This window comes from Hoplias malabaricus, chromosome 1, assembly GCF_029633855.1.
Source record: "Hoplias malabaricus isolate fHopMal1 chromosome 1, fHopMal1.hap1, whole genome shotgun sequence".
Classification (NCBI taxonomy): Eukaryota; Metazoa; Chordata; class Actinopteri; order Characiformes; family Erythrinidae; genus Hoplias; species Hoplias malabaricus.
Window position 1 is genome coordinate 88,595,496 of NC_089800.1, and position 26,431 is coordinate 88,621,926.

Genomic DNA, 26,431 nt, shown 5'->3' on the forward strand with positions numbered 1-26,431 from the left:
GGAGGAAACCCACGCAGACACAGAGAGAACACACCACACTCCTCACAGACAGTCACCCAGAGGAAACCCACGCAGACACAGGGAGAACACACCAACTCCTCACAGACAGTCACCCGGAGTGGGAATCGAACCCACAACCTCCAGGTCCCTGGAGCTGTGTGACACTACCTGCTGCACCACCATGCCGCCTGCTTTAAATATAAATAATTTTTATAATAATTTTTTCCCACACTTTACTAAAATTATTATTATTGTGTAGTATTAAAAATGTAAAGTTTCATTATATATACAAATCCATCACAGTCTTCTGCAGCACTCATAACGAATGCAGCGCCCAATAAACTCTTCACTCGCAGTTTTCACACTGCTTCATTATTCATTTTTTTTTTTCATTGTTGAATAAAATGAGAAATGTCATTTTTAATACAACATTTACCATAAAATGACAAAAGAGCGGGAGAATGTTTGACCACTGAATTACAATATGTTACACAAAAAAGGCTTTAAAACATTTTTACACCTAATATAAATATATTTAGAGTACATACTTCAGCTGAGGCCTTTGTGTAACTTTCTCTTGACTAACAAAGATCATTTAAGTTGGGAATGAATTCATTCAACAACCTTAGCTTACCTGTAAACTAGAGAGTCATCATAAGTGCCGTTGTACTGGATCTGAAACATGCGGATCCCAGGAATATTCCTCTGGAAGTTGAACTTGATGAGCGCGGTTGAAGAAGTAGCCTCGGCTATGACCACCCGCTTGTCCGAGTTAGTTTTGGAGTCTGCCGTGTGATTACTCCCATTTGCTCCTGCTCTGGTGGAGGTGGATATATCGGAGGAACCTGGGTCTGGCTCCTGGATGTTGTTGGTGCTGTTGCTGATGTGAGGAAGCTTGATGATCACTAGGTCCACGGTTTGATGGGCTTCTCCAGCCGGGTTGGAGGAGATGCAAGTGAAAGATCCTGAATCTTTCACCGTGCTGATCAGTATGTCCAACGTCCCGTTGTTGTAGACCACGGTTCGTGAAGAATTTGAGACTAGTTTCCCTTCCGGGGATATCCAGTGAATTGCAGGTTCGGGATCTCCCCTTGCTTTGCATCTCAGTGCCACCCTCTGACCCTCGAGGACCCTCATCTCGTGAGAGTACCTAGTGATCAGTGGTGGCTCACAGAGGAACTCTTCCTCTGAAATGGACCAGAAATATCGTCCAGAGAGATGGGGCGGAGTCGCGCAAGTCTCCAAGTCATCCTCTCGACTCAAGCGTCGGAGCCAGAGAAGCTCGCAGTTACAGTGCAAGGGGTTTCCTCCGAAACTCAAAGCGAAAGAAGAAGGGTTTAGCACTCCTGAGGTCGCTAGAACCTGGGCTCGTTGGAAAAGAGGGTCTGGGGGAAGCTTCTGGAGCTTGTTGGAGGTTACATCTAGTCGGTTGAGCTTCTGCAAGAGGGAGAAAGTGCCTTCGGGAATGTACTCGATCATGTTGTGATCCAAGCTGAGGGTGTGTAAGCTGGTCATCTTCTGGATGGCCTCCCAGGGAATGGTTTCAAGGTTGTTGTAGGAAAGATCAAGCTCTTCCAGGGCCAGAAGGTCATTGAAGGCTCCCAGGTGGATGAGTGTAAGCTGGTTGTTGTTGAGGATAAGGTGATGAAGCTTGGACATGCCACTGAAGGTGTCGTTCCCTATCCGAGTGAGTCGGTTGTGGTTGAGGTGCAGGGCTCGAAGGTTCTCCAGGTCGGAGAATGCATACGGCGTGATGTAGCTTATTGTGTTCCGTGACAAAGTGAGGTCCACCAGCCTGGTCATGTTGGCAAAGTCTTTCCGTTTGACACTGGTGACAAAGTTGTCGGCGAGCCGCAGCTCCACCGTGTGCCGGTCGATGTTGGGCGGGACAAACAGGAGCCCTTTTTTTGCACAGAGCGTCGCAAGATTCGGCGAAAGAATTTGACAGACGCAGCGCTTGGGACAGATCTGGGCCTTCACTGCCATTCCAATAACCAACAGGCAGACGAGCAATTTTTCCATTGTAGATCAGGTTCAGACACCTGCAAAACAAAGAGCGAGGGGAGTCATTAACCACGGGGCATCTCGTCAACAACATCAGACAACACTTTATCATGTCACAGCTTAATTGCAATGAAAATTAAACCTGCAGAGTAGCATCCATACCCAAAATACTCCTGAAACAGTGAGGAGACCTGCATGACTAACCACCATCATTACATCCTTGAAGAGACCTTTCATCAAAGCAGCTTGAGAGCAAATTGTATATATTAATTGTATGTCTTCTTTCCAGATTTCCAAACCTGCAGTTCAAAAAATGCGATTCAAAAGACCTGGTGTTGCATCAAATAACCAGCACTTGCTTTATTTTATGAGAGAGCGGTGGAAACCTGGCTCTACACTGGCTTCAGACTCACAAGTGTATTGGGTGGGCATTGAATATGACAGACTCAGAACAGAAACTACCATCTCTGCATTCAGGGAGAAATGTCTTAATACTTTAACTTGTTAACAAACAGCACATATTCACCAAGATTTCACTGAGGTGCTGAGCATGTATCAATTACTGAGGCTGAAATATAGCAAGTACAGGAGTATAAATACGTATGCAGAAATTTGAAGTAACAGCAGATGCGCAAATCCTTGTAGATCATCACCTCGTCCAGATTTTTATGAAGCACTTCATTAATTTGGAGCTCAATTGCACTGAAAATTAAATCCAATTAATTGCAAAAAAGCTTAGTCTGTTGGAAGAAAATATGTATTCACCATGAATTCATTCTGCTTTTCTTTTCTTTTATACAGTTTTTAAACAGTTATACATACAGAGAAAGTAGAACTCATGACAGCTGTGCAAGGCCTAGCAGATCATTAAAACTGCCCCAAATTTGAGAGATAGGAAAATAATTCTCAAAAAAGCTCAACTGTTGATTCAGATCAGAAAAAACCCCAAAAAGAAACACTTTCCAGTGAGCGCAAAGATGTTTAAAAACTTTGGACAACTTTGGGTATGACCATTCCCAGCAAACAATGTTTGTAGGACCATCAGTGATAGCAACATGCTGGAGCTATAGCAGAAAACCTACTAAGGTCCACAAGTGGTTTGACCATGACTGGCAGTTTGATCATCCCCTCACTGAATTTGAGCCCCGCCCAGACAATGCGTTACCTCTCTAGTAACACTCTAACAGACTTTAGGTTTGTGGGGTTACTTCTGGCTTTTAGTCTCGATATTAACCAATGTTTGGGTGAAATGTTTCCCAGCTGCAGGGTTACTGTGTGGTTTACCCAGCGTTGGGTTGGTCACTGTAGTTCCTGCTCTTTACCTCACAGTTCAACCTTCCTCCTGTGTTAGCTTTCTGTTACCATCTCTTATGTTAATTGGTTGGTTTTGACCCGTGTCTTAAATCAGCCATAAGACCCCCCTAAAAATAATTAATTATCAACCAGTTTGTGTCTTAACTTGTTGACCTTGTTATTCTTCCTTATCCATGAAAAAAATTGGTTTTAATTGTTCGTTGTTGCAGACTGTAAACTGGAGATGTACACTCTACAAAACTCTAAACTGACTGGGCCTTACATGTCTGGACATGTCTGTCGTTCCTTGTTTTGTGAAACAGACAAAGATATAGATAGAAGCCCCTAACTGAAGCTCGAGTGGTTGTAGGAGGAGCCAGCTGTAGGCTGTATAGTTGTATAGTGGTGTATAGTGTGTTTATGAGACCAGATTTGGTATATATATATATATATATATATATATATATATATATATATTTTTTTTTTTTTTTTCTAAATAGAAATCCCTGAAAAAATCTAAAAGTCTTGATGCAATGAACAAATTTATGGAGTACTTTGCATTTAAAACCTAAAACAGGTCGGTCAAAACCCTAACAGCTATTGTACAGATTTAAGGTGAATGTTTCTAATTCACTGTGATAAATGAAGGTTTACTGAAATATGCTCTTTTAAAAATAGAAATTTTGTGTTTATATTGGTGTTGTACCTCACCAAACACAGTGCTAACAATTGTTTAGCTTTGCTAACTAGCTCACTATAAACTAAAGTTATATCTGTAATATTTAGGGTGAGTTTCAGGAAGTGAAAACAACTTTAAGCTAAAAATAGATATATCTGCTATTTTTTTATTAAATTAAAACCCTTTGTCTGACTGTGTTTCTGAAGGTTTAGCCATTAGCCAATGACTGTATTCCACAGAGAGAAGCAATATAGCTAGTGTCTTTATCTTACGCAAAATCAAGCTAGAAGTCGTATTGCGCCCGTGGTTACTGATAACTGAAAGGTAAACTATGGTTGTAATTTAAAATACTCATGAAAACCTACTAAGGTCCACAAGTGGATCTTAGTCAGCTGCCTGTAGACCAGCAGTCCACCATCCGTGACTAGAAGACTGACTAGAAGACTGACTGGAAGAATGAGTAGCCAGCAAATCAGCAGTCTGCCACTGAACTGATCTTGGGCCGTTAATTAAACAGGTCAGTAAACCTATAGTATGCCGCTCTAGTGCCTATGAGCTACAGCGGGCCACTGCAGGAAGCTGCCAGTGGATGAGTATTTATCCCTCCCGTGCACCAACATCAGGCCAGTAGCGTTTTGTTATTGGGGTTAGACGTATGAACATAGTCCAGAGTTTTAACGGTGTCTTGTTGTGGGCTAAATTAAGTCCGGCGAGGCTGTCACAATAACAAATGTCCCTGGATGTCTCTGGACTGTCCGTGTTCACTGGGTTCATTATGTTGGAGCTTAAACGCATTGAAAATTAAAGATGTGCTTAAAAATAGACTGGAAACAGCAGATGAAGCAGCCAGTCATTACATTCCAGGAGCTTGGCTTTTTGGCTAGTTAGCAGGCATAATGCATTTCATATTCACTGTGAAATCAGTGAGGCCTGTGCTTTCTCTGATTTATAGATTTTGAAAGCTATAAATCTGGAGTACAGAGAATGAGAATAAAAATGCAAAGGAAATAGGAATTGCAGCTGCACAAGACCTGCAGAGACGCACTTTCTCATTGATATGAACAAGCAAGAAGAGTCTGAGCTTAATTGCATTGAAAATGAAAGCTGAGGAATCGCATCTGTGCTCAGAAATAGACCTGAAACAGAGAGGCAGCCACTTGACTACACTCCAGCACTGTTTCAGTAGCTTAGCTTGTTAGCTTGTTAGCAAACATTATGTATTCACCATGACTTCACAGAGGCTCTTGACTTATTTAATTTATAGTCTTTGAAAGCTACAGCATCTGGCTCTCTCTCTCTCTCTCTCTCTCTCTCTCTCTCTCTCTCTCTCTCTCTCTCTCACACACTCACACACACAGTCTCCATTTCCCTCACTGGCTCACTCAGCATGACTCATGTTATTCTCTCTGAGCTGGGGTCTCTCTCTCTCTCTCTCTCTCTCTCTCTCTCTCTCTCTCTCTCTGCAGTGAGAAGTTCGTGTGGGTGAAGGAGAGCTGTTTCGTAATGGCTGCACATGAAGGAGGACTCTTTCACACGAGGCTCTGACATGGTGGAAGATATGGGTATTAACTCAGTGTGTGTCGAGGCAAGGAAGGCCACTCTGCTCTGTGTCTCTTCAGCAGGGCTCTGAGTATCAGGGGGAGATGGCCACGATGTGCTCCTGAGAAAGCTCTATTTGAGATTTGGACATCTTTAAAGAGCATGTCCAAGCACGGTGCCTCAGCTGAGGCAAAACACACAGTATGCAGTGGGAGGTACAAGCGCTTTAAAGATGCACGGAGATGTTTACATGTGTCCAGATAGGAAACATATGGTGTGTATCGTCTCCAGATCAATTAGGAAGCTCTGGAGTAACTGCACATGGGGTAAGGAAACAAGGCTCATGGCCAAGTGGCGGTTGCTGTTGGGAAAAAAACCCACATATGTCAGTATTTTCTCATTTAAAACTTATGACCAGCCCACTCCAGGGTGTGTTTCCACCTTGGTTCCGGACCCACGGATCCACGGTTACAGACAGCACCTCTCGATTTCTGCATGAATATGCCACACCGACCAAGACTTGGCTGAGAGGCTTCTGATTGGCCTCCTCCTGATACATATCTCTCCACCTGATTGACCTGTAACCTATCAACAACATGACATTGTTGCCATAGCAACATATGCCTTACATATACTATAACAAGCCGACAGAATGATATCATCCAAACTGAACGTGCAAGACAACAGCCAAAGCTCCACCCTCCCGCTAGCTTCAGTGGAGCTGCTACTGCTCCTATCTCCCACGAGCCCCACAGCAGTGTTCTCCCCCTGTGTAAACAGGCCCTGTTCAGAACGCCCGCTTTCAGCACCTGTTCCTTTAAATGATAAATAGCCGCTCGCTGTTCACCCCGACCCCGAGCGCACAGCAGTGAGGAGCGAGGAGCAGAAGCTCTGGTTTTTAGCCGTTTTCACTCTGTTCTCTTTCTTCTCCGTTTTTACTCAGTGCTCTTATTTCTCTGCGCTCATTGTGTCTGTCTTTGTGCTCTCACATAAATGCAGGTTCTGAACGGCTCGTTTTATACCATGTTTTTTATACAAAGTATGCAGAGCAACATCTGAACTGCGGTCTGTAATGTAGAGCTACACAGTGCTCCTCTGGACAGTGAAGCAGAGAGAATGGTGTTGTGAGTGAGTGTTGAAACAAGGTGGTTTTAATGCTGTGGTGGATCTTATGAAGCAGAGAGTGTCTGGAAAATGTGCTTCACAAACACTGTGCTTCATAAGAAACTAAGAGCATTTTCCAGTCGCTTCTGCTCCTGTTTTTCTCAGAAGGCCGGACGGGTCACTCACAGTTTGTTATTGCAGTGGCCAGGGCATCGGGGCAGGGTCAACGTGTGCATACACTCGAGGAAATGTTTCCAGAAGCTTCAGTGTGAGGTTACGTGTGTGTGGGGGTGTGTGTGTGTGTGTGTGGGGGGGGGGGTGTTTAGAAGTTTACCACACACAGGAAGGTCATCACTGCGTGTGGTGGAGAGGACACAGAGCTCGTGTTCATTACCCCACTGTAATACTTCACCATCCATTAGCAGAGAGAGAGAGAGAGAGAGTGAGAGAGAGATCAAGAGAGTGAGTGTGTGAGAGAAAGTGATAGAGAGGAAAAGAGAGAGAGAGAGAGAGAGAGAGAGAGTGTGTATGAGAGAACGCACGAGAGAGAGAGAGAGAGCAAGAGAGTGAGTGTGTGAGAGAACACGCGAGAGAGAGCGATAGAGATAAACAGTAAGAGAGTGAGTGTATGAGAGAAAGCGAGTGGAAGAGAGGAAGAGAGAGAGAGAGAGAGAGCAAAAGAGAGATAGAGAGCAAGAGAGAGTGAGAAATAAGTGTGTGTGAGTGAGAGAGAGAGAGAGAGAGAGAGAGAGAGAGCAAGAATGAGCGTGTGTAAGAGAAAGCAATAGAGAGAGAGAGAGAGAGCAATAGAGTGAGAGAGAGAGAGGGATGACAGGACATTATGACTGAAAGAGGGACTGTGATGGAGAAAGGACATGAGAAAGAAGAGACTGGGACAGACAGCAATAGCGAGAGAGAGAGAGAGAGAGAGAGAGAGAGAGAGAGAGCAATAGAGTGAGAGAGAGAGAGAGAGTATGCGAGTGTAAAAGTGTAATGGAGAGTGATTACAGTGCATATGTATGAGGGGGAGGTATGGGGCTGGGGCAGAGGGAGGGGTGATGTACATTATCTGTCTCATCTATGTGAGCGAATCTGATTCATTTTCCTCTCAGCACTTTACTGAGCGTTTACAAGGCTCCTGAGCAGAAACGCATTACGGTCCTCGTGTAGCTGCACGCCACAGCGCTGGTTTACACCCTGAGGCTGTGTTCCAGAGGCCCGTCACTTCAGATACAGGTCCAATCCCAGTCTCTCTGAGTCCTGTCCCAGACCTCAGACCCGGCACGCCACAGAAACACACTCAGCACTTTTTGTTCAGGCTACAAACAAACACAAACACATTTCAACTCTTGTCTCTAGGCTCACGTGTTCGTTATATGTATTTATACCTCCAGAAATCAGTGTCCTCCATTAAACAAAGGACTTTGGGAATATAGCACCATAAGTATGAAGACCCCTGGGAATATACAGGTTTAGGGTTCAACACATAACATGAACATAGGGCCTTGGAAAATATAGAGCCCTGGAAACATATGGCCTTAGGAATCTAGGGCCTTGGAAACATAGTGCACGGGAAAAACTGGGCCCTACGAACATACCACCCTGGGAACACAGGGCACTGGGAACATAGGAGACTTGTAACATACTTTCATAGTGTATAGAAGCCTGGGGACATAAGGTCTTATGGGTACAGGTTTCTTGGGACAGAGGACACTGGAAATATGGGGTCCTGGGGTCATAGGGCACTGAGAAGAGTAGACTGGAAAAACAGGGCACTAGTAACATGTGGCCTTAGGAACATAGGCCCCTGGGAAAATAGCAACATTAGTACATATACCCCTGGCAAGATATGGCTGGGAACATAAGCCCCTAAAAACACAGGACCCTGGGAACACAATACACTAAGTTTATGGAACCCCAGGAATATAAGGATTTAGAAATTTAGGGGTTGTGAGGATACAGGGAACTGGATACATATGACCCTGGGGCCACAAGTCTCTATAAATATAGTATCCAAGAAAGACGGAGCACTGGAAACATAAAACCCTTAATTAGGGCCTTGGGCACAGAACGCCTTTGGAAAATAGGCAAGGCAAGTTTATTTATGTAGCACCTTTCGAGCACAGTGGCAATTCAGAGTTTTACAAAACATTACAGGGACATTACAGCAGTAAACACCAATAAGAAGAAGAATTTCAATTTGAAAAGATAATTTAAACTATTACAAATAAATCATTATAGGACCCTGTGAACATTTGGAAATTATAAAATTGAACCCTGGGAACAGGAATATATTTCACTGGCAAAATAGAACATACTACGCTGGGAGCATAGGACCCTGGGCCTTAGGACTAGACTGGTAGAATAAAATGAGTATAGGAGGAATAAGGCTCTAGAAAACAAAGGACACTGTGAACCCTGAACTGCATCAAAGGGACACCAGGCTCCTGTGAGACACCAGGGGATCACAGAGCCCCAGAAACATACGATCCTAAGAAAATACAGTAGGACAGTGGGGATTAAGGGTGGAAATCACAGGAGATGGCTGTCAATAACGATGATATCACGTTATTGCAATTCTGAGAAACTCGATCATTTTCAAGACAATCCTCTGTGATACTCATGATATCTGTGCAAACGAAGAAGATCAAACACTGCCACTGTTTTATTCACTTTTTCCCTTTTTGTTCACCGCAGGTTAAACTCCATTCATTTGATTAGCGCCACCATGTGGAGTCCTGAAGCAGTGAATCCGGTAAATCAATCTAAAGGGCGGAGTCTGTTTAGAGCGCCTCAATATTTCAATAAAAACACTAGTAATTGTCACGAGAGTGTGTCAATAATATATTGCAAACCAAACTGATACAGTGGGTTTCAAAAAGAAAAAAAACATATAACATATGACACTGTAATTCATTCATTCATTCATTATCTGTAACCCTTATCCAGTTCAGGGTCGCGGTGGGTCCAGAGCCTACCTGGAATCATTGGGCGCAAGGCGGGAACACACCCTGGAGGGGGCGCCAGTCCTTCACAGGGCAACACAGACACACACATTCACTCACACCTACAGACACTTTTGAGTCACCAATCCACCTACCAACATGTGTTTTTGGGCTGTGGGAGGAAACCGGAGTACCCTGAGGAAACCCACGCAGACACAGGGAGAACACACCACACTCCTCACAGACAGTCACCTGGAGGAAACCCACGCAGACACAGGGAGAACACACCACACTCCTCACAGACAGTCACCCTGAGGAAACCCACGCAGACACAGGGAGAACACATCACACTCCTCACAGACAGTCACCTGGAGGAAACCCACGCAGACACAGAGAGAACACACCACACTCCTCACAGACAGTCACCCGGAGCGGGAATCGAACCCACAACCTCCAGGTCCCTGGAGCTGTGTGACTGCGACACTACCTGCTGTGCCATCGTGCCGTAGGGATTTAGTACAAATTAGTGCTTCAAAATAGCATAACTTCAGGTAACATTCTTTTGAAAAGGGTTTACAGCTTATATGAGATGTCCTCAGAGAGGTTAGATGGAAAATAATAATAAAAAAATTGAAATTCTCAGCATTTTTACCCAATCCGTGCAGTGAAACACACTAGTGAACCCTCACTAGTGAACACTAGGGGGCAGTGAGCACCCATGCCCAGAGCGAAGGGCAGCTCTAGCCAGTTGGGGGTTAGGTGCTTTGCTCAAGGGCACTTCAGTCATGACCTGCCATCTCTGGGTGTCAAACCGGCAACCTACCGGTTACACGCTCGGTTCCTTTACCACCAGGACACAGCTGCCCCATCGCTTCAGCCTCAATTTGAAAACAAAGGCCGTGCTCTAGTCTTTTCTTTAGTAGCTCAAGTGTATCTGCAGAGACCGATAGAGTAATGGCACGCTCTCAGCATGCTCCCCTCAGAACGGTTCTGAAAGCACATATTGGGTTCTGTTTATCTGATTTAGCTTCCAGCAAACCCAATCTTCACTGCTGCGATATTAGCACATTCCAGCCATCCACAGGAAATCCATACATACACACACACACACACACACTTAGCGAGGGGCACGCACACTCTGAAATAAAACAGAGTATTGCTCTTTCTAATGAAGTTGTAAAGTTTGGCGAACACCTCAATTGCACACATCGATCGTAGCATGTTCTCAGATCCCTCACATGCTTCAAACGCTAACAGCCGACCGGGGAGTCGTTCCCCTCTCAGAGCAAAGAGAATGGAGCCTGCAGAATAATCCCCAACACTTTTAGTGACTAAACGTCTTTACTAGTGCTCTGCACGTCCAGAGATCTTGATTTAGCTCTAATAATAATCAGCTTTATTTATAGAGCCTCGCTCAGAGCCAAGGGCGCACCGCACACGAGGCACAGCAGCTGAAATAGCCATCGTACGTTATACAAACAAAGAACGAGCAGGCGTTTGGTGCAGGAACAGACTCTTATAGGAAGAGGTTGGAACACTGCTGTGAGGAGGATTTGATGGCATACAGCCACATCAACAGTACATTAAGGTCGTGTACTGGTGTTGGCGGTTAGTTCTGGAGCACAAACACTCAAACAGCATTCATCTCTGCCCACAGGGGCTGGATGGAGCGCCTCATCTTCAGAGAACACAGGTGGGATGGTGCTGGTGGGATCTATACCACTCATGTGCAGCTGCTCCAGAGCATCTAATTTCAGGTAACCATTTTACACACTGAGAACTGGTCACATTAAAGATGCAGTCAATCATTCGTCGTCAACAACACGGGCTGAATCTTCCCAAAATTAAAATCAATTTATTTGTAGAGGGGCCCCTCTGAACAAACATTAATTTCTACTATCTACTTTTACTATTGAAGCACTGGCGCCCCCTCCAGGGTGAGTTCCTGCCTTGCGCCCAGTGATTCTGGGTAGGCTCCGGACCCACCGCCGCCTTGAATTGGAAAAGCAGTTACAGATAATGAATGAATGAACTATTACTATTTATTAGTGGCTCAGATCAAGAAATCTCTCGTACAAAGACACAAACTGTGTTCTCCCTGTGTCTGCGTGGGTGTCCTCCGGGTGCTCTGGTTTCCTCCCACAGTCCAAATACACACGTTGGTAGGTGGATTGGCGACTCAAATGTGTCCGTAGGTGTGAGTGTGTGAGTGAATGTGTGTGTGTCTGTGTTGCCCTGTGAAGGACTCACGCCCCCTCCAGGGTGTGTTCCCGTCTTGTGCCCAATGATTCCAGGTAGGCTCTGGACCCACCGCGACCCTGAATTGGATAAGGGCTACAGATAATGAATGAATGAATGAATGAATGAAAGACACACACTCATACGTCGCATATGAGGCTGTGTCCCAAATCACACCAAACTACAGACTGCCCTTCTGATAACAGTGCACTATGTTCATACTCTACGTAGTGTGCTGGGATTCGGTTTTAGCTTTTATTTATTTAAGTCAGGACGGTCGCGGTGTGAGACCGAAGAGCAGGTGATATTTTACTATCCCTCATGTGAAGACCTCTGAAGTTAACTCAGGAGGAAGGTCCTGTGTTCTGGACGAGTGCAGGTTTCTGTCCTGTTTCTCTGATTAGTGGCTGAACTTCCCCCTGTTCTGTGATTCCCTGCGTCCGATACACAGTGTCCCCTGGCTACGGGAGCGTTCAGCTCAGTCCTGCCGCGTACACCTGAGAGTCGGGTCAGATCCAGGTTGGATCACCTTCTCACCAGAATCAAACTGCACCAGAGAACTCTTTCCGGGGGGCCTCGGTGTGGTTGTTTTGATCGGCATCTGAATGTGATTGCTTTTATTAAAGCTGCCCCAAACGAACCTCGACAAGGGGGGAAATGAACCAGAGTGTGATTTAACTGGACTAGACAGTGCATGTGTGAAAACAGCCTTAGTCTCATTTTAGTCTGTAGCTGTAGTCTTCATCGCTTCAAATGAGAGCAGTGAGTGAACATCTGAAGCATCAGAAATCATCATCATCATCATTTTCTTCTCCGCTTCTCCATTTCAGGGTCGCGGTGGCAACAGGGCGAGCAAAGAAGCCCAGACGTCTCTGTCCCTTGCAACATCCACCAATTCCTCCTGGGGGATCCCAAGGCGTTCCCAGGACAGCCGGGAGATATAATCCCTCCAGCGTGTCCCTGGTCTACCCCGGGGCCTCCTTCCAGTTGGACGTGCCTGGTATACCTCCAGTGGGAGGCGTCCAGGAGGCATCCTGATCAAATGCCCAAACCACCTCAACTGACTTCTCTCAATGCGAAGGAGCAGCGACTCTACTCCGAGCTCCTCCCTAGTCACTGAGCTCCTCACCCGATCACGGAGAGTACGCCCAGCGACCCGTCGGAGAAAGCTCATTTCGGCCGCTTGTATCCGCGATCTTGTTCTTTTGGTCATTACCCAGAGCTCATGACCATAGGTGAGAGTGGGAACGTAGACTGACCGGTAAATTGAGAGCTTTGCTTTATGGCTCAGCTCTCTCTTCACCACAACGGTGCGGTACAGTGACCGCATAACTGCAGACGCTGCACCTATCCTACGGTCAATCTCACCATCCCTCTTCCCATCACTCGTGAACAAGAACCCGAGATACTTGAACTCCTTCACTTGGGGCAGGTTCTCACCCCTTACCTGAAGGGAGCATGCCATCTGTTTCCGGGAGATAACCATGGCCTCAGACTTGGAGGTGCTGATCCGCATACCGACCGCTTCACACTCGGCTGCAAACTGCTCAAGTGAACGCTGGAGGCCTCCGTGCGAAGAAGCCAGAAGAACAACATCGTCCGCAAAAAGCAGAGATGCCACCTCCTGAGCTCCTCGACGGAAGCCCTCCTGTCCCAGGCTACGCCGCGCCACCCTTTCCATGAATATCAGGAACAGGAGTGGAGATAAGGCACAGCCCTGACGGAGTCCAATGCCCACACTGAACAAGCCTGACTTACTACCAAGGATGGGAACACAACTCAAACTCTGAGAGTACAAGGACCGTACGGCTCGCCGGAGCGACCCTGGCACCCCATACTCCTGGAGCACCTCCCACAGAATCTCTCGGGGAACACGGTCATATGCCTTCTCCAAATCCACAAAGCATGTGTAGAGTGGAGTAGCAAATACCCACGCCCCCTCAATCATCTGTGCAAAAGTAAAGAGTTGGTCCATAGTTCCACGGCCAGGACGAAATCCGCATTGTTCCTCCAAAATCCTAGGTTCGACTATCGGACGGATTCTCCTTTCCAGCACCTTGGATTAGACTTTCCCCGGGAGGCTAAGAAGTGTAATGCCACGATAATTGGCACACTTTCTCCGGTCCCCTTTTTTGAAAATAGGAACCACCACCCCGGTTTGCCAATCCAAAGGCACCGTTCCCGAGGTCCATGCGATATTGTATAGACGTGTCATCCAAGACAGCCCCACAGTATCGAGTGCCTTCAGTAACTCTGGGCGAATCTCATCCACTCCTGGAGCTTTGCCACTGCGAAGCTTTTTCACCACCTCAGTGACTTCAGCCAAGGAAATGGAATCTGATCCCCCAGACACTTCTGGCCCTACATCCTGTACAGGAGGCATGTCTCTCGGGTTAAGGAGTTCCTCAAAGTGCTCCCTCCAACGCCCAACAATACGCTCAGTCGAGTTCAGAGTTTCACCATCCTTGCTGAGCACAGCTTGGACAGTGTCCCCCCTCCCCCTCCTGAGCTGTCGGAGTGTTTTCCAGAACCTCTTTGAGGCCGCCCGGAAGTCATTCTCCATGGCCTCTCCAAACTCCTCCCATGCTCTGGATTTTGCTTCAGCAACTGCCACAGCTGCAGCCTTTTTCGCCTGCCGGTACCCATCCGCAGAATCGGAAGTTCCCCGAGCTAGCCAATCTCGAAAAGCCTCCTTCTTCCGCTTGACAGCTTCCCTCACCCCTGGTGTCCACCAACGGGTTCTTGGGTTGCCGCCATAACAGGCACCGACAAGCTTTTGACCACAGCTACATGCAGCCGCTTCCACGATGGAGGTCCGGAACAGTGTCCATTCAGACTCCATTCCCCCTACCTCCTCCGTAACATGTGAGAAGTTCTCTCGGAGGTGAGAGTTGAAATCCATCCGGACAGAGTCATCTGCCAGCTTTTCCCAGCACACCCTCACAATACGTTTGGGTTTACCAGGTCTGTCCGGCAGCTTTCCCCGCCATCGGATCCAACTCACCACCAGATGGTGATCGGTTGACAGCTCAGCCCCTCTCTTTACCCGAGTGTCCAAAACATACGGCCTCGGGTCAGAAGACACAACCACAAAGTCGATCATTGACCTTGGCCCAGAGTGCTCTGGTACCAAGTACACTTATGAGCAATCTTATGTTCGAACATGGTGTTCGTTATGGACAAACCATGGCTAGCACAGAAGTCCAACAACATCACACCACTCGGGTTTAGATCAGGCAGTCCGTTCCTCCCAATCACTCCTCTCCAGGTTTCCCAGTCATTGCCAACGTGAGCATTGAAGTCCCCCAGCAAAACAACAGAGTCAGTGCATGGAATCCCCTCTAGAACTCCAGTCACTGCCTCCAAGAAGGCCGAATACTCTGAGCTGCTGTTCAGTGCATACGCACACACAACAGTCAAAGTTTTCCTCTCTGCAAGCCGGAGCCACATTGAGGCGACCCTCTCGTTTACTGGGACAAACTCCAGCTGTACAGGGGCCACCCGGGGACTTGTGAGTATCCCCACACCCGCCCGGCGCCTCTCACCCTGTGCAACTCCTGAGTAAGAGAGAGACCAACCCCTATCGAGGAGTTTGGTTCCAGAGCCTACACTGTGTGTAGAGGTGAGCCCAACTATATCTAGCTGGTATCTCTCAACCTCACGCACCAGCTCTGGCTCTTTCCCCCCCAGTGAGGTTATGTTCCACGTACCAAGAACCAGTTTTCGCTGACAAGTTCCACGACGCCAGGGGCTCCCTTGCCCCCGCTCTGTGCCCGATGGGCATTGCACCGCACCCCTACTCTGGATCTTGCGGGTGGTGAGCCTACATGATCCTCCCACGTTGCCATTTCGGGCTGAGCCCGGCCGGGTTACGTGGGCTGCCCAGCCACCAGGCGCTCGCCGTCGGACACTATCCCCAGGCCTGGCTCCAGGGGTAGGTCCCGGTAACCCTTTCCCGGGCAGGGTACACTGAATTTTAATGTGTGTACTCATAGGAATGCTTTTGGATCATGTTTGTCTGGATCTTCACTCCAGACCTGTTCGCCATGGGAGACCCTACTGGGAGCTAACAGCTCCTGACGACATAGCCCTGGAGGTCATGAGACCACACAAGCCCTTCCGCCACGACAAGGCCCTGATCCAGGAAGGGCATCATAAATCACAGGTCATTTATCAGTCTTTCACATTATCATTTGGTATTGATTTGAAGACGAAACGTGCAAAATATTTTGCCATAACTCTCATCTTCAAATGATTATTTATGTTGTTTGTGTCTAATCTTCGTTGTGTATGGCTCATCAATGAATATTCAAAGTTTTCATTAACGAAATTAACCCTGCAGCAAAACAGTTGAGATTCTGAATTTGTTTAAAACATGGCCCTAAAGACACAGGGTCCTGGGAAAGTAGAACACTGGAAATATAGGACGCTGGGAAATATGGAGGTCAGCCTGTGTTACTGATGTTATTGAACCCTTGCGATAATGTGTGCAGTGAAATTAGCTCTTAGTGAATTCCTCTTTAAGGGCAGACTGCGTGGAACGTGAGCTCTCAAGCCAAACACTTCTGTCGTGTAAAAAAAGAGACTGGAAATGAAACTGAGGTCCAGTTCCTCTAGAGACTTGAATGGTGAACTAACCCCCAGCTCCCATGTGCACTGTGGCTTTATGGGGATTAGCGAGATGGCTTTAAATAAAGCAGTATTTCACTGAAATTCGTGTCACTGAGTAGATGTCTTTAAGGTTAATCCTGTGGGGTCTAGTACACTGACATTTTCTCTATATGCACTGATTTGTAGATTATGTCTAGAATTTGCTGTCCTATAATTACTTTTGTAAAAATTAAAGCTAGTATCTTTTCTGAATTCTGTATTCGTCACTTCATCCTGTATTCATAAATATATACATTTTATATGGCCCTCAGTGTCTTATAGTGTGTGGTAATACATCAGTCAGTGAAGGAACAGTCAGTTCTTGAAGCTTATGTTGGAAGCAGGAGGATCTGAGCCACTTTGTTATAGTTGTCCAGCTGAAAACAGGTTTTTGGGATCTGAGAAAAACCCTCCAGCTTCTGGACTCAACACTCTATTGGTCCCTGGTCCCAGTTCTGTCCACCCCCGCCCCAGAAATGTACCCAGTGTCGTCTCAAAACCCAGTTTCTTATGGGAACAGTGGTCTTTGGAAACCACAACAACGGCGGTGGTGACGTTAAGCGGTGTTTACTTATGGTGTATCGGCGTGTTGTTGTTGTTTGGGACTGAACACAGCTCCGTCATCAGTTCAGACAGATCAGTAGAGTTTGTTCCTTCCTTGTTGCAGCGTCCAGCTCTGGCTGGATTCTTTCGTTGGCCACCGATCCAAGGAGCGTTTGAACCTCTTCAAAAGACCACGGCGTCATTTTACGAGCTGCCGTCGTGAGTCGGATAAAAACAAACGTGATCTCTGCTGCAGCTGGAGATTTTACAGATGGAGAGTTGGTGCTGGTCGTCTGCGTTGCGTGGCGTAGAGTGACGACTCTCTCTGGACGATCAGCGCTCTGCAAGGTTTACACGCCACGGTTTAGTCCCTACTCGACTCGCTCTGAACCACGAGAGAACAGCCACTAAACAAGAACCCGCTTCCAGAACCAGGACCTGATTCACCTCGTGGTGGAGGAGAAGAGTCAGGTAGAGTTGAGTAGAGTAGTGTAGTGTAGAGTAGGGACCATGCAGTGGGAAAACGCCATTAAAGCCGCAAACAATAGAACTGTGATGTGGGGAAGTGATGATGATGAAACTGGGGTAAAACCTAAAAAAAAACACCATTATCTGAAAACAACAATGACAGCAAGTAACTACAGCTCCACTGTGGCACATGATAAACACCTCTCAGATTCTTTCCCATGAGGTAATGGGCTTCTGTCATCACGTTAGGTCCCATGTTTCACCAGATAAATCAGTGACAATTATGTTTATAGCAGCAGAGTGTGGGTTCAGCTCCTGCTCCGCTTCACTGTCTCTCACACCTCTCACTCTGGAGCTTTTTATTTCAGAACAGAACGATCCAGAAACAGAACAACAGAGTCTTACACACTTCGTTTCCTGAGCTGACAGATGCTGCGTATTTCTACAATTAAAAAAAATAAATAAATAACACAGTTACTGTGTTAAATCTTCTTAAAGCAACACTAGGTAGTATTTTTACTTTAAAGTTACAGCTTCAAAATCATTGTGATGATCCACTGAGCAACAACAGGGAGAATAGAGCCACTGTCCTTGCTATTCCTGGCTCAGCACTGCAGAAACTGAATTATGTACATTTTGAAGGAGGGTAGGAAGCTGTTTTAAGGGGTGGAGCCAAACAAATGATAGAATTAACAGAGCAAACCTGATGTGGTTGTTAATCTTCACTAACGAAGGCTGCTTAATATAATTACAGTACCACACCTGAAGATGGCGCTGTTACTGAACATCAGAGTGGCTTAGTTCTTCCTATGGCTCACGTAAGAGCGCCACCTCCTGGGATGTAGCTTGAACAAACACTGAACAAACAAGACACACACTATTTACAGACTTCAACAAAAACAGATTTAACTACAGAAGAGTTCAAAAATAAATAGAGTAAATATAAACAAAGTGCAGATTTGTGGTTCAGGGGGAAACAGCCAATGGAGATGGAGTGTGAGAGCAGCAGAAAATAAAGTACTAATTACAGCCAGTGATTCTCTCTTATTCTTGTGTACTTTTGCACTGATTTCTCTTTAGGTCCCACCTTGGTCGTTTATGTTCATGCCCTTCAAGCCAACATCAATCAAGTAGAGTCTCAGTCATTACCTCGACACCATAGCAACAGCCAAAAGACAGAGCAGCTGCTCCCCATCATTCGCTAGCTCTCCTTCTGTTTATGGCTCTGAAACCGCTCTAATGTGTTTACGAAGCCCTAGTGTCTGTAAATGGGTAAAAAAACAAAGTGTCTGGGTCCGGTGCTAGGCTTTCTCTCCCTCTGCTCACGGCAGAGACACGCCATCTGGAGGTTTTTAGACAACGGAGAGACTCCAAACGCTGAAAAGCACCAACAGAGATGAGGATGTTGCTCTATTCCTGCTCCATAGGGGGGTAACACTGACTTATTTTTGCTGTTACAGTTACATTACTTAAGGTGGAACTGACTCTAAATTCAGGAGAGCGCTAACTGCATGAAAGTAAACACAGAGCGAAAGTGCTACAAAACTAAACAGCTCGAGTTACACATGAGTTTCTGTGGGAATTCAAACAGTGAATAAACACTTACAGACAATTTACACTTCAGACACCAACAAGATACAGTCACTTCTTACTCACACACACCGCTCCACCTTAAAAGATACAGTCACTTCTTACTCACACACGCCGCTCCACCTTAAAAGATACGGTCACTTATTACTCACACACACTGCTCCACCTTAAAAGATACAGTCACTTCTTACTCACACACACCGCTCCACCTTAAAAGATACAGTCACTTCTTACTCACACACACCGCTCCACCTTAAAAGATACAGTCGCTTCTTACTCACACACACTGCTCCACGTTAAAAGACACAGAGCTTTTGAACAAAAACAAACCAAAGAGAACAGTTTTTCCCCACCATCCTAGACGTCCCCTTTATACCGAGTTATATAGAGTTGCCACTTATTCTTGTGTAAAGAGTAAAAAACACTTAGATTTCATTTGGGCACTGGGTTTAATTGGTCCCACAAAGTGACAGTAAATGAAGGAATAAAACAGGCTTATCCTCACTACAAATCTACATAGTTAAGAACTTCAGTATACGTCAGATTGCTTTGTAAGTGCATGAATATTGAACAGTCAAAAGAATATACAGCAGACAGAGAGAGAGAGAGAGAATGGGGATGAGATATAAAGGGGAAAAGAAAAGGAACAAGGGAGAAAAGAAAATGAGATAAAGATCAGCAGGATGATAGCGTGATCTAAGAGAAAGAGAGAGGGAGTGAGATACGAAGTGATAGAGAGCATGAATTATTCAGCGTCCCAAAACATGAACACTCCTCTATAATTTACACACTCCACATTTTACACACAAACGCACACGTGAATTTTTAACCCACACTCTGGGTATTACCCTCAGTGTTCAATCTCTCTGTCTGTCTCTCTCTCTCTCTCTCTCTCTCTCTCTCTCTCACACACACACACACACACACACACACACACACACGCGTCTTATTTCTCCTTAAAACGGAATGATTTATTCTGTGGTCCCAACACTATGATACTTTTGTAACACACACACACACACACACACTGTGACCCTCCCGCTCACATAAACAAACATGCACACACACACACACACTCTCCCCTCCCTCTCCCACCACACACACACACACACACACACACACACACACACACACACACACACACACACACACCCACACTGTGACCCTCCCGCTCACATAAACAAACATGCACACACACACACACTCTCCCCTCCCTCTCCCACCACACACACACAAACACACACACACACACACACACACACACACACACACACACACACACACACACGTCTTATTTCACCTTAAAACTGAATGATTTATTCTGTGGTCCCAACACTATGATACTTTTGTAACACACACACACACACACACACACTGTCCCCTCCCTCTCCCACCGCACACACACACACACACACACACTGTGACACTCCCGCTCACATAAACAAACATGCACACACACACACACTCTCCCCTCCTTCTCCCACCACACACACACACACACACACATACACACACACGAGAGATGGTGTTTGTTTCCCTAGGGTTCAACACTGTGCTAAGAATAGATCATTGACTATGAGAGAGAGAGAGAGAGAGATGGCAAGAAAGAATAGGGAGAGAGAAGGACAGAGATAGAGAGAGATAGTGATAGAATAATCTCTCACCCACTCCCCCACTCTCTCAGTCCCACTGTGGTCTCTTTTCTGTCTCTCTCATATTCCCTCTCTCTCTCTCTCTCTCTCTCTCTCTCCCCTACAGCAGACGTGTACAGACTGTTACTGCAGTGCAGAGGAACACACCCCTGATTAATGTTGTATAATTGCTAACACCAATACCTTAGACACACAGCAACACAACATCACACAAGCAGCCGAACAGTTCTCATTCTGCTCAAAACCCCATTCGATTCATTAACTACACACTCAACGTTTCAAAATGCAAACACAACCTCCTCTACATAATCTAACTCTATCAGAACACAGCAAACCCACCTCAGAACTGAGTCATACGTTTAACACCAGCACGTGTTTTCCATCCAAGAGGAACATAGGGTCATTCTGGATTCCAATCTCCATGGCATTATAACATCCACTGGCTTTTAACAATTCACATTTGTTCAAGGGTTTTCCCATTTTTTTGTTTGTTTTGTTCTGTTTGTTGTGTGTTTTAAGAAACTATTTACAGGTCAATGACTAATAATTACTCTATGCTGGACCTTGAAGAGTTAATGACAGATTTGCTGCAGTAAAAGTATATTACAGTAGGGTCAAGAAACAAAAGAAAATCTAATTTATACAACCTTTGGTCCCAAATGTGTAAAAATGCAATACACAAAGACGATAAAAAAATTAAATAAAAATAATTCATTCATTCATTCATTGTCTGTAACACCTTTTCAGTTCAGGGGGAACACACCTTGAAAGGGGCGCCAGTCCTTCACAGTGCGACACACACACTCAAACATTCACTCACACATACGGACACTTTTGAGTCTCCAATCCACCTACCAACGTGTGTTTTTGGAGCGTGGGTGGAAACCAGAGCACCCGGAGGGAACCCACAGACACATAAACACACCACACTCCTCACAGACAGTCACCCAGAGGAAACCCACGCAGACACAGGGAGAACACACCACACTCTTACAGACAGTCACCCGGAGGAAACCCACACAGACACAGGGAGAACACACCACACTCCTCACAGACAGTCACCCGGAGGAAACCCATGCAGACACAGAGAGAACACACCACACTCCTCACAGACAGTCACCCGGAGGAAACCCATGCAGACACAGAGAGAACACACCACACTCCTCACAGACAGTCACCCGGAGGAAACCCACGCAGACACAGGGAGAACACACCACACTCCTCACAGACAGTCACCCGGAGGAAACCCATGCAGACACAGAGAGAACACACCACACTCCTCACAGACAGTCACCCGGAGGAAACCCACGCAGACACAGGGAGAACACACCACACTCCTCACAGACAGTCACCCGGAGGAAACCCACGCAGACACAGAGAGAACACACCACACTCCTCACAGACAGTCACCCGGAGGAAACCCATGCAGACACAGAGAGAACACACCACACTCCTCACAGACAGTCACCCGGAGGAAACCCACGCAGACACAGAGAGAACACACCACACTCCTCACAGACAGTCACCCGGAGGAAACCCATGCAGACACAGAGAGAACACACCACACTCCTCACAGACAGTCACCCGGAGGAAATCCACGCAGACACAGAGAGAACACACCACACTCCTCACAGACAGTCACCCGGAGGAAATCCACGCAGACACAGAGAGAACACACCACACTCCTCACAGACAGTCACCCGGAGGAAACCCATGCAGACACAGGGAGAACACACCACACTCCTCACAGACAGTCACCCGGAGGAAACCCACGCAGACACAGAGAGAACACACCACACTCCTCACAGACAGTCACCCGGAGGAAACCCATGCAGACACAGAGAGAACACACCACACTCCTCACAGACAGTCACCCGGAGGAAACCCACGCAGACACAGAGAGAACACACCACACTCCTCACAGACAGTCACCCGGAGGTAATAATAAAAATAATAAATAATTAAATAAATAAATAAACGCTAAGTCCTATTTCAATATTTTCCTTGTCCAGCTCATCCAGGCATTGTTTTATTATTCTCTCTCTCTCTCTCTGCTCCTGTATGGTGCTGATGAGTCCATATCATTAGCAGCACGTCGACACCTGCTTATGTCTCCGATTGAGTTTGGAGTTACATCTTTATTTGTTCATTCAGAAATGCTTCTCATTTGTTTCAACTGATGTTCCAGAAGTAGGTATTTTACACTGTATTTAGGGCTTTAAAAACATTAGGTTTTCTTTTTTGTCGTGCTGTGTGCAAGCATGTGTTTGTAAATGAGACAAAAGAGATATACTTGGATCCACAGAAAATGGAAGCACTTTAGAAACACGTTAATTGGCTGCATATTCTGGTAAAACAATATGAATTTTGTTAATGGTAAAGTTCCAAACAGATAGATGTTGTGCTAATTGTGTTTAGGGAAAATGTGACGACAGTTTGGACAAAGTGATGTCAGCGATTGTAAAAAAAAAAAAAAAAAAAAAACTGTAAAACTCTTCAGCTCAGAAGAAATATTCCTGATGTTAATGATATAAACAGCGGCATTAAAATCTCTCTCTCTCTCTCTCTCTCTCTCCATACTCATTTCTCAAGCTCTCTCTTTCACATCCTTTCCCCTTATACCCCACTAAGCCCCGCTGGGGGGTTATAAAGCACCCAGTCGTTTTCTGTGGAGCAGTGGAACTCTGTTCTCTGGACTTCGGAGCTCCCTCCTGTATCTCTGGGATGAGTTGGAGTGGTGTGTGATCAATAACTCATCACCATCTCCTGACCTCACCAATGTGAGTGAATGCCATCAAATCTCCACAGCAATGTTCTAACGTCTGATGCAGTGCAGAGGAACTCCTTATTAGTGTTTTTTACAGCTGCTAATAAGCGTTTACTAAAACCTACTATACTTTTTCTAAACACTTCACACAGCAACAGTTTTAGAGTTTGGAATGTGACGACAGATTGGACGAAGTGATGTCAGCGATTGTAAAAAAATGTAAAGCTCAGAGGAAATAAGACTGATGCTATTAATGACATTAACAGCGCCATTAATATCTCTCTCTGAGTGTCCTCCTTCTGTCTGTTGCCCTCGTTTTGCTCACTGACCCCCCGTCCCTCTCCTCCTCTCTGATCCGGTTGGACGTTACTAAATCACCGCCTCGCTGCCCCAGCCATCTGTCAGAGTATCTGAGTGTTACTGCCCACTGCACTCACTCACCCCTTCACTAGAGTTGATTCAGAAAGTGAACGAGTGACTGGCTTTTAACGATGACCAATCGCTGCTTAACTTTGAGAGGAGACAGAATTTTTTGGACGTGAAGGACGCAGTGGCCAGTCATTAATGGCATTATCGTCCAATAATGGAGTACAACGGTAACGCTGGCTCTGATAGAAGGGGCTGAGGACACACAATGTGAAGCTACAAAGTGGACAGAGCTCCCAACCGTGATCCCTAACGGCAGTGCTGTCTTTTAGAAGGATAATGCTCCCAGGCACTGCAAACACAGCTCACAGTTCAGGAACCATTTAAGGAACATGACAAAGAGTTCAACGTCTTGTCTCTGCCTCCAGTGTTCCAGCTCTCAATCCGATACAGAGTCTGTGGGATGTGCTGGAGATACAAGCCCAATCCACAAAGATCCCACCTCAGGTTATTGGATCTACTGCAAACGCCTTGATGCCATAGCACAGGACACCCTGACACTCTGGTTCTTGACCCGGTTCCATTCAGATATTAGCATTCTTGGATCTGCTTTGCCACCAGTTGTGATGGGCACCAATGATACGTCATCAGTGGGGGGCGCTGTGGGGCTGGGTTTGAGCCAGAGATAAACGGATAGAGTCAGGACAGAGTCATGGTTAATCCACTGTTTACAGCACGGCCAGATCAGAGTGAGATATGATACACACGTGGAAATGATTCAGAGCTCAATTCGAATAAATATTCATGATATTTCCCAGCTTCCTTTTCAAATCAGGAATCAGGTAATAGGTGTGGTTCTCTGGTCTTTACCTAGAACACCATCCAGGACGATATAACACTCCAGCTCCACAGCACCTTAATTCTTTATTTGAGGCTCTGGGATCTTTTTAGAGCTTCATTCTTTTGACATGCCTCAGATACTAACGCCGACCATTTCTCTTGCTTCCAAGGACTTTCAAGGACTGACTTGCCACTTGCTGCTATTTATATCCCCCTCCTTCCACAGGGGGGCACTGTAACAAGACAAACAGTGTTAGTCACCTCACCTGAGGGTGGTTTTAGTCTTTACACACGGGGTATTTGTCTCTTTATTCTTTGTACAAAGACTGAAGTGAAATCCTCTTTAAATCTGGTCAAAATATGTAATATTTCTCAATGTTGACAAACAGAAATGTCTAGAAATAAGCCGAGTAATCTGACAATATTCTTAACACAATCTCAGTGTAAGAAATATTAGATTCATAAGCTTGGCGAGACATTATTTATTTTTTTTTTGCAGTGTTGTAATCTGGACACTTAGAAAAACCCTCTCCAGATCTCTTAGTGTGTGTTTACCGCATTCTGAGCTCTGGGGCTGAACTATCGCTCCAATTCAGCAGTGATTTTGACTAATCTCTCTCTCTCTCACACACACACACACACTCCAGCTGCTTTACAGAGTTCGCACACACACACACACACACAACTACACATCCCTCTGTGTGTGTCCCTGCACATTTGCTGACACAAGAGCCCTTCCCGCAGAACAGAGCAACTGGAAAATCCAGCTAAGACCAGCTTTAGCTCAGAGCTGGGTTCAGAAAGTCTTAGCTAGTCTTTAATGGTCAAGGTGCTGGAGAAGCTGGACATTCCTCTGGCCTGAGAATGTGCTCAGGTTTGTAATTACAGTCTGGCTTTTGAGGGGCTTTTCAGAATATGGCTCAGATTGTGTCTGTTGTGCTGTACAAAGCCTTGCATCATAACCAGCACCCACCAGCGTCGTCTCCTCCCATCAAACCATGTCACCTAGCTGCGAGAACAAAGGCAAGCGTGTGATTTCACCGCTTCCTTTTAAAACTGCTGCCATTTCTACAGAATAGGGACTCAACACACTTTGAGGAGAACACTAACTAAAGTCCACACAAGACCTGGAGGCTTTTGAATGTGAAATGATAGATCTGAAACACAGGGAGAGGAGAGACAAGAGGAAGATTGAGGAATTTGGAGACATTGCCACTTTACCTACAGAAAGTGTCTTATTCCAGTGGCAGATATTTTTGCTTCTTTTAAGCATCATTTTATGTTATTTCTTGAATTAAGAAAAAATTTCTGCCAATGGAATAAAACACTTTCTGTAGGTAAAATTATTTAAAACAGGTAAAAATAAGTTAAAAATAAGTTGAATAATCTTATTGTATTCTTACAACAATTTCCAAAATGAGTAATACAAGTTATTTAGACTAGATTTAAATAAATTTTACTTGCTTAGATTGCATTTTTTGCAGCGTAGCCCCACTGGCACCGTTAATGCATGCTCAGTGCCACCAGTTCCATGTGAACGTTACGTGCTTCATAACTCCTTCACAGCTGCCCTTAGTTTTTCCAACTTCTGATGCCCAACTGCACAAGCAGAGATGTGGCATACTTGGCTACAAATCCCCTAACACTTATCTCCACTGGTCTTACATGCACCTGCCACCCTCGTTCCCTCACCTCAGCCGCCAAGTTCGCATACTTCAGCTTCTTCCTTTTGAATGCATCATCTACTGCATCC

The 26,431-nt window shown here is 45.8% G+C and overlaps 1 protein-coding gene across 2 annotated transcripts in view; it reads right to left on the reverse strand.

Moving 5' to 3' along the window:
• Positions 1-26,431, reverse strand: part of lrfn5a (leucine rich repeat and fibronectin type III domain containing 5a) — a 105,063-nt gene that overhangs the window by 21,468 nt on the left and 57,164 nt on the right. For both annotated transcript variants that reach the window (XM_066675956.1, XM_066675955.1), the window contains exon 2: positions 635-2,042. In XM_066675956.1, coding sequence (XP_066532053.1) covers positions 635-2,022 — 1,388 coding nt within the window. In that variant the 5' untranslated portion in view covers positions 2,023-2,042. The remainder of the gene's footprint in view (positions 1-634; positions 2,043-26,431) is intronic.